Genomic DNA, 13,024 nt, shown 5'->3' with positions numbered 1-13,024 from the left:
GTTTTCAGCAATTTTTCTTCAACATGAATATTTTTAGATAAATGTAAACTAGTAATGCCACTTTGATTCAATGTAAATTTTAAGCAGTTTTTGCTTTGATTCCAATTTTCAAGAGGAAGCTAAAATTTTCAGTTTACCAAGACAGAACGTTGCTTGTTTTGGAAAATCCACTGCACCTCTCTTCACTAACCTGAGCTCTTGCTGAGCTGCAGTAGTATCCAAGGTGTCTTCCAACTCTGTCTTCAGTGCTTCTAACTCCTCACTCAGGTCTCTCTTCTGCTTCTCTGCCTTATTGCGTGAAGCCTTTTCTGATTCAAGATCCTCTTGCAGCTCTGCAATTTGGGCTTGCAATTCTCGGATTAGTTTGAGTGCATTGTTTTTTTGCATCACTTCTTCATCCCCTCTGAAAGCAACGCAGAGTTTAAAGATAAGAGTGAAGTAAAGTGTGAAGCGAGTACAAAAAAAGCTATCCTTGAAGTAGAGAGTGAGAAGAAACGTTCTAGGCACCCATGTTTTCACAAAAGTATTAGTTAGGATTGGTGATATTTTAATATCAACAATATACTGTGAATGGGTGAAATCAAATCATCTTAACCTGGAATAATTTGTATTTATAAAAACAGTCACGGCACAATTGCCCAATCTATAATGAGTAACTAACAAATTAAAACAATCACACAATTAGTATAATTGGATATATGGCAGTAGACACCAGAAGGCTCTTTTGTAAATTACAGAGTCTAGAATTATAGTTCTCAAAGCCCAATATCCTAAGGGCTGCAATAATTCTAAACACATCCAATATTTCAAAACAGTATCTCTGATGTTTATATATTTAACATCTGCCATGCCTTGGTTATTTTTTCATGTAGCAATTGTATTTGAAATATATGTTGATATGCAACTGCTCCAAGAACAGCTCAATACTAGACTCACAAATTACATGGAAAAGCATAATAATTAAAAATGAAGACAGATGATCTACGACATGTGCTTTGATTTCTACCATACCAGATATTGATTCAAGCCATAAGAATTCTGGTTTCAAGCTTCCAAAATACTTAGCAAGATACAATAAAAGCAGAGTAACTTAAATAATCTTACTAAGAAAAATCCCAACTTCCTAGATTTTCAAAATTAGAATTATTCATAACAGTGAAATGAAAGGGCTGCATGAACTCTCGAACACTGTATCTTAATGACAGCTGTTCCTTTTCCCAATTTTTTTTTTAAAAGAGGAGGGAGCTGGAAAAGGCACAGGAAAAAAGATTCAGTTATAGGGTACAAGATTTAAGGGACTAGTAGGGGAAAGGGAAAGCAGAATATCCATTTAAATGGGATTTAACAAACCCCTTCTGCGCAACCCAACCCAACCAGAAGCAGCCCCACTAAAATTGAGCAATCGATTTCTCCCCCTAGATGGAAACACGCAGACCCACAACCTTCCCCTAAAAAAAAAACCCATGCAGACACCTAGCAAGGAAACAACTTCAAATATCCCTAAAAAAGTCACATTAGCGAACACACCAGAGATAAACAGAAAAGCACCCCATACTGCAGCCCCCCGCAAAAGAAGGCAAGTGTTTATAATTTTTTTTTTCCCGGCTCCAAAGATGGCGGACGTGCTGGGGAGAGCTCCGTAACCCCCGGTTGTAAGGCGTCCCCCCAGGAGCCCCCCAGGGATGTCAATAGACCCCTGGGGTGGGGTGAGAATTTGGGCAGCTGAGATGGGCAATGTGCCGTCCGCGGCCGCCCCGAATCAGCTGTAGGGCTGCCGGACGTCTCCGCCCACCGCCTGGGCCGTTGGCGGCCGTTTCTTAAATGGGGCCATCATCCTCGCTCAGCCTCAGCCGCCTGATCTTCTCTGGGCGGCGGCGGCGTCTCCGAAGGATCAAAGGGGACGCCGCAGATCATCTGTGAGGCGGAGGCGGCGGAAGATCAGCTGTAAGGCGGAGGCGGTGAAAGTGAAAGTGAGCACAGCAACAGTCGGAGTGAGCGCTCAAAGCCCAAAGCCGGTCATCTTCCCCAGGGGACTGGAAACAGCATCTGGGCGGCGGTGGCGTCTCCGAAGGATCAAGGGAGACGCCGCAGATCAGCTGTGAGGCGGAGGCGGCGTAGCAAAAGCGAAAGCGGTGAGAGCACCCAAGCCCAAAGCCGGCCATCTACCCAGGGGGCTGAAACAGCGGAGGCGGTTGGCGGTGACATCTTCGGCACACCCCCTGAGCCGCTGCGGCTGCACAGCCATTCGCCACCCAGGGGCCTTGACAGCGGCGGTAGCGCTGACGGCGTGGCATCTCCGGCCCACCCCCTGTACCGCTGCTGCCGCTACAACCATCCTGAGCGGGGCCGGAGTTGCTGTTCTGCCTCGGCTGCCTAATCTACTCCCGGATAGCGGCGGCGTCTCCGAGTGATCAAGGAGACGCCGCAGGCCAGCTTTACGACGGTAGCGGCAGCGAATGGGTGCCAACGACTCCTCTATGCCCTATACGGCGGAAGCGGCGGCAACGGAGGCGAGGACGGCGGTGACACCCTCTCCGGGCCCCGGTCGACCGTTTTTGCCCAGGGCCCTCTGACAGCGGCGGTAGCGGCGGAGGCGAGGCATCTACGGCTCACACCCTGAGCCACCTCTTCGAAGCACCTTGATCGGAGACGACAACAGCAGCGGCATGACACCAGGGACTCCCATACCTCTGGGAGGCCACGCTCTGGACGGTCCCCAACCAATAGGGGCCTATGGAGCTGTGGCCAGGAACAACGCCCAGAGGATCAGGGAGAGAACTGTTTGGGCGGCTGAACCACCAGAGCTGACGCCGATTAATGGATCCCTCCATCTTGCCTTCTACCCACTCTCAACCACCCTTGCCCACTCTCTCCCCACAGGACATAACGGGCCTGGGTGCAAGCCACGGTGGCAGAGTGGCTTGGCCTTACACCTGCAACCCCATAGAGGTGAGAGCTCTATGGGGTATGCTTCACCCAGAGTACGTTCTGGACCACCCCCGGAAGCAGAGTCACAACCCATTGTGAGAGGATGAGGGATGACCTGCTTCTGGGGGTTCGCCCGGCCAAGTGGCAGTGGCAGGGCGACGAACCAGAAACGCACCTACCCGACTCGACCCTCCTACAAATTCACCATCCAGGGGACTGCCTTCCCGGAACCCCTTGTGACTATGCTCGTTCAATACTCCAGCACAGTACTACAAGCCCTCAGGGGTTCCCCACTCTCCTGGGTGCGACCCGCCTGCATCACATCCAATCTCGATGACGGGCCCAACCACTGGGCCTCTGAGAGATGGCCGGGCAGGGTCAGGGGCCTCCAGCATAAGCCCAACAAGAGGCCCCTGATTAAGTTCTTAGCTAAGTTTTTTGTGGGGTTAGGGAGGGGGGAGGGAGAAGACTATGGTTGCGCGGGAAAGGCACGCCTTCCAGCCACCAACGCATGCCAGGCCCACGACCGTTCACGACGGCGTACAACGAGGACCAGTTGCCGATAACACCCAGTGGCGTACTGACAAACATCCCATCCCTAGGATGGTGGGGAATGGCAGAAGGTGCACAGACAGAGGGCCATATCGTCACCGGGAGTGTCATCTCCGCTCTGTAAAAGCGGTGAGACGCTCCGACCCTCTGTTCTCCCCCGGAGGACCCGGGAGCAAAGGTGCGCCCCCTCCCATGCTAAGGCTGGTCTACCTGAATGCAAGGTCCGTAGCTAACAAAGCTCACCTCATTCGTGACCTAGTGGAGAGCGAGCATGCGGACCTGGCTTGCATCACGGAAACCTGGCTGGGCCCAGAGGGTGGTGTTCCTCTGGTTGACCTCTGCCCGCCAGGTTTCCAGGTGCTGCACCAGCCTCGGGCTCATGGGAGGGGTGGGGGAGTGGCAGTTATCATCAGGGAATCCCTTAGCCCGCGAGAGACCACCGTCCCTCAGATGGTCGGGTGTGAGTCTCTCCTACTGAGATACGGCCCAGGGGCGCAGTTGGGCCTGCTGCTGGCGTACCTACCACCTAATCGTGCAGCGGCGGCCCTGCCCGAGCTACTTGATGCCCTCTCAGGGTTGGTGGTTGAATTCCCAAGACTCATGGTCTTGGGCGACTTTAATCTACCGTCCCTGGGAGGATCGTCCGAACTGGCTCGGGAGTTCATGGCTTCCATGGCGGCCATGGACCTGTCGCAAATAATTTCTGGACCGACTCATGAGAGAGGCCACACCCCAGACTTGGTGTTCTTGTCTGGACGGTGGCGTGATGATATCGGTGGGGGTACCACAACTGTTACGCCCCTGTCATGGACCGATCACCACCTCCTGCGGCTAGACTTCCCCCTTGCCACCCCCCACCGTGGGTGCACGGTGCCAGTCAGATGGTACCGCCCTAGGCGCCTAATGGACCCTGATAAGTTCCAGGCAGCGCTTAGGGACACGCATGCACTCCCTGCTCACAGCTCGGCGGATGCCTTAGTGGAAGCCTGGGAAAAGGCAGCCACGGAGGCTCTGGACCGAGTTGTACCCTTGCGGCCTCTGACCCGGCGCAGATCCCAGCGAGCCCCATGGTTCACCGAGGAGCTCCGGGAGATGAAGCGTCGGAGACGGGGCCTAGAGAGCCGTTGGAGATCCAGCCGATCCGAATCCGACCGATTGCGACTAAGAATCCTCACCAGGTCTTATCTCGCTGCGATAAGGGTGACAAAATCCAACTATTTTTCCACCCTCATCGCGTCCGCAGATAATCGCCCGGCTGCCTTGTTCAGGGTGACTCGCTCCCTATTAAACCAAGAGGTGAGGGAGGAACCCTTGCAGGGTCGAGCCGAGGAATTCGGTCAATATCTGCTGGATAAAATTGCTCGGATTCGAACTGGCCTGGACTCCAACTGGGCTGAGATGGAAGAACAAGACATGGACAGTCTTGTCGACGTCATCTGGGAAGAATTTGATCCTGTAACTCCTAAGGAAGTGGACAGGATTATGAGAAGGTTGAGCTCCTCCACATGCTTACTGGACCCGTGCCCTTCCTGGCTGGCCTATGCAGCTCGAGAGGGGACACGTGGCTGGTTCCTAGCGGTCATCTCTGCTTCTCTGAGGGAGGGTCACTTCCCCACTGCCTTGAAGGAGGCGGTGGTGAGACCTCTCCTCAAGAAGCCCACCTTGGACCCATCCTCTTTGAATAACTTTCATCCAGTCTCCAATCTTCGCTTCCTCGCGAAGGTTGTTGAGAACGTGGTGGCGCACCAACTTCCTCAGATCCTGGATGAAGCGGTTTATCTAAACCCGTACCAATCGGGTTTCAGGCCGGGCTACAGCACGGAGACGGCATTGGTCGCTCTGATGAATGATCTCTGGAGAGCCCGGGACAGGGGCCATTCCTCTGTCCTAGTCTTATTAGACCTCTCGGCGGCTTTCAATACCATCGACCATGGTATCTTGCTGCGACGCCTCAGGGGACTGGGAGTGGGAGGCACGGTTCTGCGTTGGTTCTCCTCTTTTCTCCAGGGTCGCTCGCAGTCGGTGCTGACAGGGGGACAGAGGTCGACCCCGAGGCCTCTCGCTTGCGGAGTCCCTCAGGGGTCGGTCCTCTCGCCTCTCCTGTTCAACATCTACATGAAACCGCTGGGTGAGATCATTCGCAGTTTTGGAGTAGGGTACCATCAGTATGCTGATGACACCCAGCTCTTCATCTCAACTCCAAACAATATCAGTGATGCCCTAGACGTGATGTCCCGCTGCCTGAAAGCGGTCCGGGAATGGATGGGGAGGAACAGGCTTCAACTGAACCCGGACAAGACTGAATGGCTGTACGTTCCGGCAAACCAGGATATTCAGAATGTCCCATCGCTTAACATCGGGGACATGTTACTACCCCCTGTTGATAGGGCCCGCAACCTGGGTGTCCTCCTAGACTCGCAGCTCTCCCTAGAAGACCACATAGGAGCTGTGACCAAGGGGGCCTTCTCCCGGGTACGACTAGTTCGCCAACTACGGCCTTATCTGGACCTGGATTCCTTACGTACAGTCACCCATGCCCTTGTGACCTCTCGCCTAGACTATTGCAACGCTCTCTACATGGGGCTGCCCTTGAGATCCACTCGGAAGCTTCAGCTGGTGCAAAGTGCAGCGGCACGGACACTCTTGGGAGCCTCCCGATACTCCCATATCACACCTCTCCTCCGTGCGCTGCACTGGCTTCCGGTTGCCTTCCGTGTGAAGTTCAAGGTGCTAACAATGACATACAAAGCCCTACATGGCATGGGTCCGGACTACCTACGGGAGCACCTTCTGCCGATGTCAGCACCCCACCGTCCTGTGCGCTCCCACAGAGAGGGCCTCCTCAGGGTGCCACCGCTCAAGGAATGTCGGCTGGTGGCCCCCAGGGGGAGGGCATTCTCAGTGGGTGCGCCAGCCCTCTGGAACAGCTTACCAACCGAAATCCGGATGGCCCCCGACCTCCGTACCTTCCGACGCGACTTAAAAACTTTCCTGTTCCAGCAGTCCGGCCTGGCATGATAGCGTTAATTGGGGTCCCAGTTTGTTTTCAATATTGTTTTTATTACTTTTTATTGTTCATCTGTAGACCTTCCTTCCTCTGTACACCGCCCCGAGTCCCTCGGGAGAAGGGCGGTTTATAAAAACTAATAAATAAATAAATAAATAAATAAATAAATAAATAAATAAATAAATAAATAATAGGGAGATTCTATCCTCAAAGGAACGGAATCATCCATCTGTAGACCGGACATACAATCCAGGGAGGTATGTTGTCTCCCTAGAGCAAAAATCAAAGATATGGCTGAGAACCTAACCAAAATAATTAGGCCTACTGATTACTACCTCTTCCTCCTCCTCCACATTGGGACGAATGACACAACAAAGAACCCGAGTACAATAGTGAGTGGGGGAAAAAACAGACCCAGGAAACTACAGACCAATTAGTTTAACATCAATACCTGTGAAGATCCTAGAAAAGATAATCAAAGACCAGCAAAATACTGTGGACATAGCATACTTAAGACTTCAGTAAGACATTTGATAAAGCAGACCACAACTTACTCCTTGGTAAGCTAGAAAAAGGTTTAATAGACAACATCACCACCAGATGGATCTGTAGCTGGCTAGCAAACCGAACTCAATGAGTAGTCCTCAAGAGCACTACATCCACATGGAGAGAAGTAAGCAGTGGGGTACCACAAGGCCCAGTACTCTTCAATATCTTCCTCAATGACTTAGATGAGGGAATTGAAGGGGAACTCATCAAATTTGCAGATGACACCTAAGTGGCAGGAGTAGCCAACCCCCCAAAAGACCAACTAAGGGTCCAAAAAGATCTTGACAAACTTAAAACAATGGGCCCTATCCAACAAAATGAGTTTCAATGTGGAGAAAAGCAAAGTTTTACATTTAGGCAGGAAAAATCAAAGATGCAAGTACAGATTTGGCAAGAACTGGCTTAAAAACAGTAACTGTGAGAGGGACCTTGGAGTCCTAGTGGATGATCATTTAACCATGACCCAGCAGTATGCAGCAGCAGCCAAAAAAGCTAATACAATCCTGGGTTATGTAAACAGAGGCATAGAATCAAGATCACGCGAGGCATTAGTACCGCTTTATAAAACCATAGTAAGACCACACCTGGAATACTGCAGCAAGTTTTGGTCACCATTATCACAAAAAAGATGTTGAAAATTTGGAAAAAATTCAGAGAAGAGCAATTAAGATGATCAAAGGCCTGGAGACCAAAACATATGAAGAACGGCTGCAGGACTTGGGTTTGGCTAGCTAGTCTAAAGAAAAGAAGAAATAGGGGAGACATGATAGCAGTATTCTAGTATTTGAGGGGCTGCCACAAAGAAGAGGGGGTCACGTTATTCACCAAAGCACCAGAGGGCAAGATAAGAAATAAGGATTGGAAACTGATCAAAGAGAGAAGCAACCTGGAATTAAGGAGAAACTTCCTGACAGTGAGGACAATTAACCAGTGAAATAGCTTGCTCCCAGAAATCATGGGCGCTCCATCACTGGAGATTTTTAAAAAGAGGCTAGACAGTCACTTGTCTGAGATGGTATAGGTTCTCCTGCTTGAGCAGGGGGCTGGACTAGAAGACCTCCAAGGTCCCTTCCAGCTCTGTTCTATTCTATTCTATTCTATTTTAGGCATGTTCATTTCATGCATTTTACATCTTTGAAATAAATGCTGAAAGTAAGAGGAATGCAGGTAACAAAATATTCAGCAATCTTAATCATGTCATCTAATACTGTTGAAATAATCAGCACAGTTGTACAGGTAGTCCTCAACTTATGACCATAACTGGAATTGGAATTTCCATCATTAAGTGAATGACACAATTGTTAAGCAATTATGCATTGGGTTTTGTTTTTTTTTTTTTTGCTGGGAATTGGCAAAGAAAGTCACAAAGCTTGATTACATGACTGCTGGAGACTGCAGCTGTCTGTGATAAGTGTGAGCTGGTTGACAAAAACCCAAATTGCAGACATGGGACAAGGCTCCTGCAACACTCATAAGTGTGAGTGTAGGTCAAAAGTCACTTTTTCCAAGACCATAGTAACTTTGAACTCTCATCAAAAGAAGGGTTGTGAGTTGAGAAGTAACTAACTATATGTAATGGAATTTTATTTATTTTATTTTACCTGGCAAGGGCAGCCTGCAGTTCTTCCTCTTTCTTGGCAAGTTGGATTTTTAATTCCTCTATTTGGGCCTGCAGTTCTGCAATTTGGTCTTGTAAATCAGTGGTTTCTCCATCAAGCTTCCTTTTTGCTTTTTCTAGTTCTTGGCGAGTCTTTTCTTCTTTTTTCAAGCGTTCTTTAAAGAAACAATGATGATATGGAGGATTTATTTACTAGATGTATATATATCCTGTTACAATCATAGAAGGTTCTTGATGTCACCCAACAGTAAACAAAACACAATATATCAAGAAGAAAAAAACATTATAAATACATTTTAAAAATCTCAAAACAATACATGATGTCAGACCCCAAATGACCTCTGGAAAAGCAGTTGAATTTTTTTCAAAAGGCAAATAATGTTAGGGTAAATAAACCTCCAGCAGGAGGCCATTTAAGAAGGCTAGCCCCCATCACACACACACACACACACACACACACACACACACACAAACAGATAGGCTTTGCGCCCTATCTCTTCAAAATGGGGGGCAACCAGCTGTTTCCCTCAACACAGTCTAAGCAATTGGGCCAGGTTTATTAGGGAGGTATCCTGCAGGTAACCAAATGTGAAGAAAAGAACGCGCTGTACAAAAGAATGCAATATGTGAAGATAAACTTAGGGTCAACCTGCTAAAAATGAAGTAATCAAATAAATTGCTAATTTATAATTTTGAGACAGAGTAACATCAATTCCAAATGAAGAAGTTAATGAATGCTATCTTTCTTCAAAATGGTATCTTCCCAATAGTTACTTATTACAACTACCACAACTGAAGATCATTGGTCATGATGGGATCATTTTTTAACGACCTAAAGCATATCCCATCGAGAATACGAGAGTACACATCTGGATTATCTAAGAGGAATTTTAAAAATCAATGCAGAGATTATCAAAATAGGTATTTTGTGAAATTTTTAGTGATAGTGATCCTTAAAGACAACCTAACTCCATCTTGTCTTTTAAAATCCTATACATTTCTCTTCTCTTCAAAGCCCACCAAACTGGAATCAAAATAGTATCTCTAGATTCACTAGGTCGAATGCAGCAAATTAAAAAGGAAAAAAATATCAATTAATCATTTTTGACTTTATAATACTAGGGCAACTGTTTGGATTTCTACATGAGAGACCATGACATCCTGAACTACTAATCTCCAGAAGGCTTTACTTCTTGAGACAGTTATTACTATCAAAACTTCATCTTGATGTAGTTGGCATGCAAAATCATATTCTAAAACAACAATTTTGTTTTTCCTGCTATCTTTGATGAAACAGAATTTCACCCATTTCAAAAAAATAATTGTTCCGTAGATCGTATTCAGTATGCACTCATCTTAAATATTTCTGTTCTAACATCATGAGAGTAAAACTTGAATATTTGGCATGCATACAGCACTGTACCCTCTAAGCACAATCTCACTCTTTGAATCCAGTTTTATTTCCTCATGTTAGTCTCATGCTTTCAGTTAAACGCCCTACAAAGCACATGGTCTTTTTTACCACCCTAGGCTCCCATTTTCCTCTCCAAACACGTACACATAAAAACAGGGAAATCCTCTGCTAAATGTATAATACCTATTCTGTTTCTAGAGAAAAACCAGCTTACTTTTCCCTTGGAAGTCTGCCCATTCCTGACCCCAGGTTCTTCCTGCTTCCCCCCCCTTCTGGCATATTTCCTTCTCCAATTTCCTAAGAGTGCAGCAGTTTCTGTATCTGGTTTATTTTGTTTTCTTCAACACACTTTGACAGGTGACTGAAAAGTATTAGAGTATACTCATGCCTCGTTACCTTTCTCCTTTCCAATTAATGGCCAAGAAGAGCTTAGATAGGGCTTCTTTGATTTTTGGTCTCACAAGGTTGTTTTTTTTTATTTCCCTGTTTAAATTGGAGATTCAGGCCCCTGCCAGACATTTTGAAGCGTCTGGATGCAATGTGGTATCCATACGTTAGAGCACGGTGTCAAATTCGATCGCGTCATGTGACCTATCATGACGTAGCACAACTTTTTTGCCTTTGTGGAGCCGTGGTAGGCATGGCCTGTGTGTGACGCATCCGGCCTGCGGGCTGCCAGTTTGACACCCCTGTGTTAGGGGATAGATATTCTTTACCTAATAAAGCCCAACACAGCATCATAATTGTGTTTAAATCACTGGATTTCAATAAGGGAACTCATAAAAGAAGCTGAAATGGGAATGAGGAAAAGCCTACTTCTTATACAGCTGGAGTAGAATCTGGAAGACAAGTTTTAGCATTCCTGATTTTGCTTTTCTTGATGCCTCAAAAAAAAAATGATCATATTCTGAAAAATATTGGATTCCTTTATTTTTATTTCCTATAAATTGGCAAGGGAATATAAGGTAGTTTATTCCTATCTTAAGGTCTTTCTATATTTTTGTATTTTTAGAAAGTATGGACTCATGAGCCAGTTGTTGTTATTCAGTTTTAGCCTATTTGGCTGGAAGTCCTAAATAGAAATATTTATGCAATTAAGTCATTTGCTCATAATTCTGGCCAACAGAATAACTATTCCCAAATTAGGGAACAAAAGTCCGTGAACACATAAAATTAATAGTTTAACTATTAAATTATAATTCCAAGTTACATGTTACATAGCCAAAAATTGTGCATCTAAATCCAAGGGGGGTGGGGGGAGCGTGTTACATGCATAGTTGATATGTGAATATTTGGAGAAATATTTCTTCTCAGAACATGATTTATAGGGTAGTGCCAAAAGCAGCAGGAAATTGTTATAAACAGTAGGACTAAGAAAAAGAACTCTATTCTAGAATACATGAATTTTTAATTTTTTTCTAATCCTAGAAAAAATCTTAGCATCATTTTAGTATTTATCATAAATATGAGCTATATGGCATTTTTAAATGCCAACTTTGGAGAAGAACAGAGGAGGAGATTGTCACCATATTGGCAGGGACAAATGAGGCAATTGAGGTAACCACCTGCAAGATTGCCTGTCATTCCTTTAATCTTCTATATACTGAGGAAGTGGACAGGGTTCTTTGCAGCAAGATGTTGCCCTCTGTGGGACAAATCTTTGCCCTCTGGCTGTTAAAAGTAACCAAAGAATAATGCCTCATTGAGGGAGGACCCTTTCTCCCAGCTAGACTCAACTCTGAGCCCAATCCCCAGACTGCCCTCTTTAGGCAAGGCTTTGGAAAAAATGATAGGACAGTTACTTTACTTCCTCAATGCTAGCACATGAGAAAGGCCAATAGCTGAATAGCAATCATGGGAAAATAAAGTGCCCCGATGAACAATTTGTGAGTTTTGAAGATTATAGGGGGGAAAAAAGACAAAACTCAAACTCTGATTAGCTTCAGGACTGAAAGTGCTATCGCTATAGAGTTTGAAAACAAACTGGCTAAGTTTGATGGACTGGTGGTATTCCCACCAAACAATTCTGTAAACTGAGGATATAGGAATCTGCACGAGCACTTTAACCCATATGTGTAAATCACAAGACCATAATGAAGAATCATTATTTGAGTACTTGCATGACCCTGGACAGAAAAAAAAAATCTAGGCTGGCTACAAGACAGAAGAGAGAACAAATGGAATGAAAGTATGTTCCAAGATAACAATAAATGAAAACTATTCTATGAACATTTTGACTGAAATCTTATCCAATGTTCATAATTAATGATTAGTTTTACAATGCTTACTGTATGGAAAAAAGTTATCTAATACATACTTTTTGAAGTTAGAATTAGACACTGATCTGTTTCTGAGTACAATTTCGTAGGGACAAAATGGGGGGGAATCCTCTTGATTGTTACTTTTGGTCTTAAACAGCTAGAGAACTGAGTAAGTGAAATTCATCTTTTTTTCATTTAATGTTATTAATTTGTTGATCACTTAAAACATCAGAAATTAAGACTATCCTTGACATATTGAGGCAATCATCTTAAAGAAAGATTCATAAATCCATAATACTAGAGCAATCCAGAATCCAATCCTACTCTGATAAGGAATTTGATATTCTGAATGAACGCTCTTGCTCAAGTTCCTGAGCTATTTGAACTTAGGCACCCAAGTAACTGATTAAGGCAGCTTCTCAACTGTGGTATTTTTCAGTGAAAACTGAAGAACATTTTAGCTGCTTGGACATTCTAATATATTGATCAGAGCTGATTTTAGGTACATGCTTTATGATGTATATTGGAATCTACTGATTTCTTGCAACCTTTTATTTAATTGCAATATTAAATCAAATTTTATTGTATTATTTTTACTTGCAGATGAGTATTTGAATAAACATATTATCATGTTAGTGTATACTGTATAGTAAAGGATGATTCTAGTGAATTTGTCATCTTAGGAGTACATCTTG

The 13,024-nt window shown here is 45.5% G+C and overlaps 1 protein-coding gene across 3 annotated transcripts in view; it reads right to left on the bottom strand.

The window, feature by feature from the left end:
* MYH10 (myosin heavy chain 10) overlaps positions 1-13,024 on the bottom strand; it is a gene marked incomplete at its 5' end in the record, with an annotated part of 84,334 nt that overhangs the window by 15,084 nt on the left and 56,226 nt on the right. For all 3 annotated transcript variants that reach the window (XM_081318318.1, XM_081318316.1, XM_081318317.1), the window contains 2 exons: positions 191-403; positions 8,638-8,809. In XM_081318318.1, the coding sequence (XP_081174444.1) occupies positions 191-403; positions 8,638-8,809 (385 nt within the window). The remainder of the gene's footprint in view (positions 1-190; positions 404-8,637; positions 8,810-13,024) is intronic.

This window comes from Vipera berus (assembly GCF_964194415.1).
Source record: "Vipera berus genome assembly, chromosome: 2".
Classification (NCBI taxonomy): Eukaryota; Metazoa; Chordata; class Lepidosauria; order Squamata; family Viperidae; genus Vipera; species Vipera berus.
Note: the sequence above shows the minus strand (reverse complement) of the source record. Positions and strands in the feature narration are given on the sequence as shown.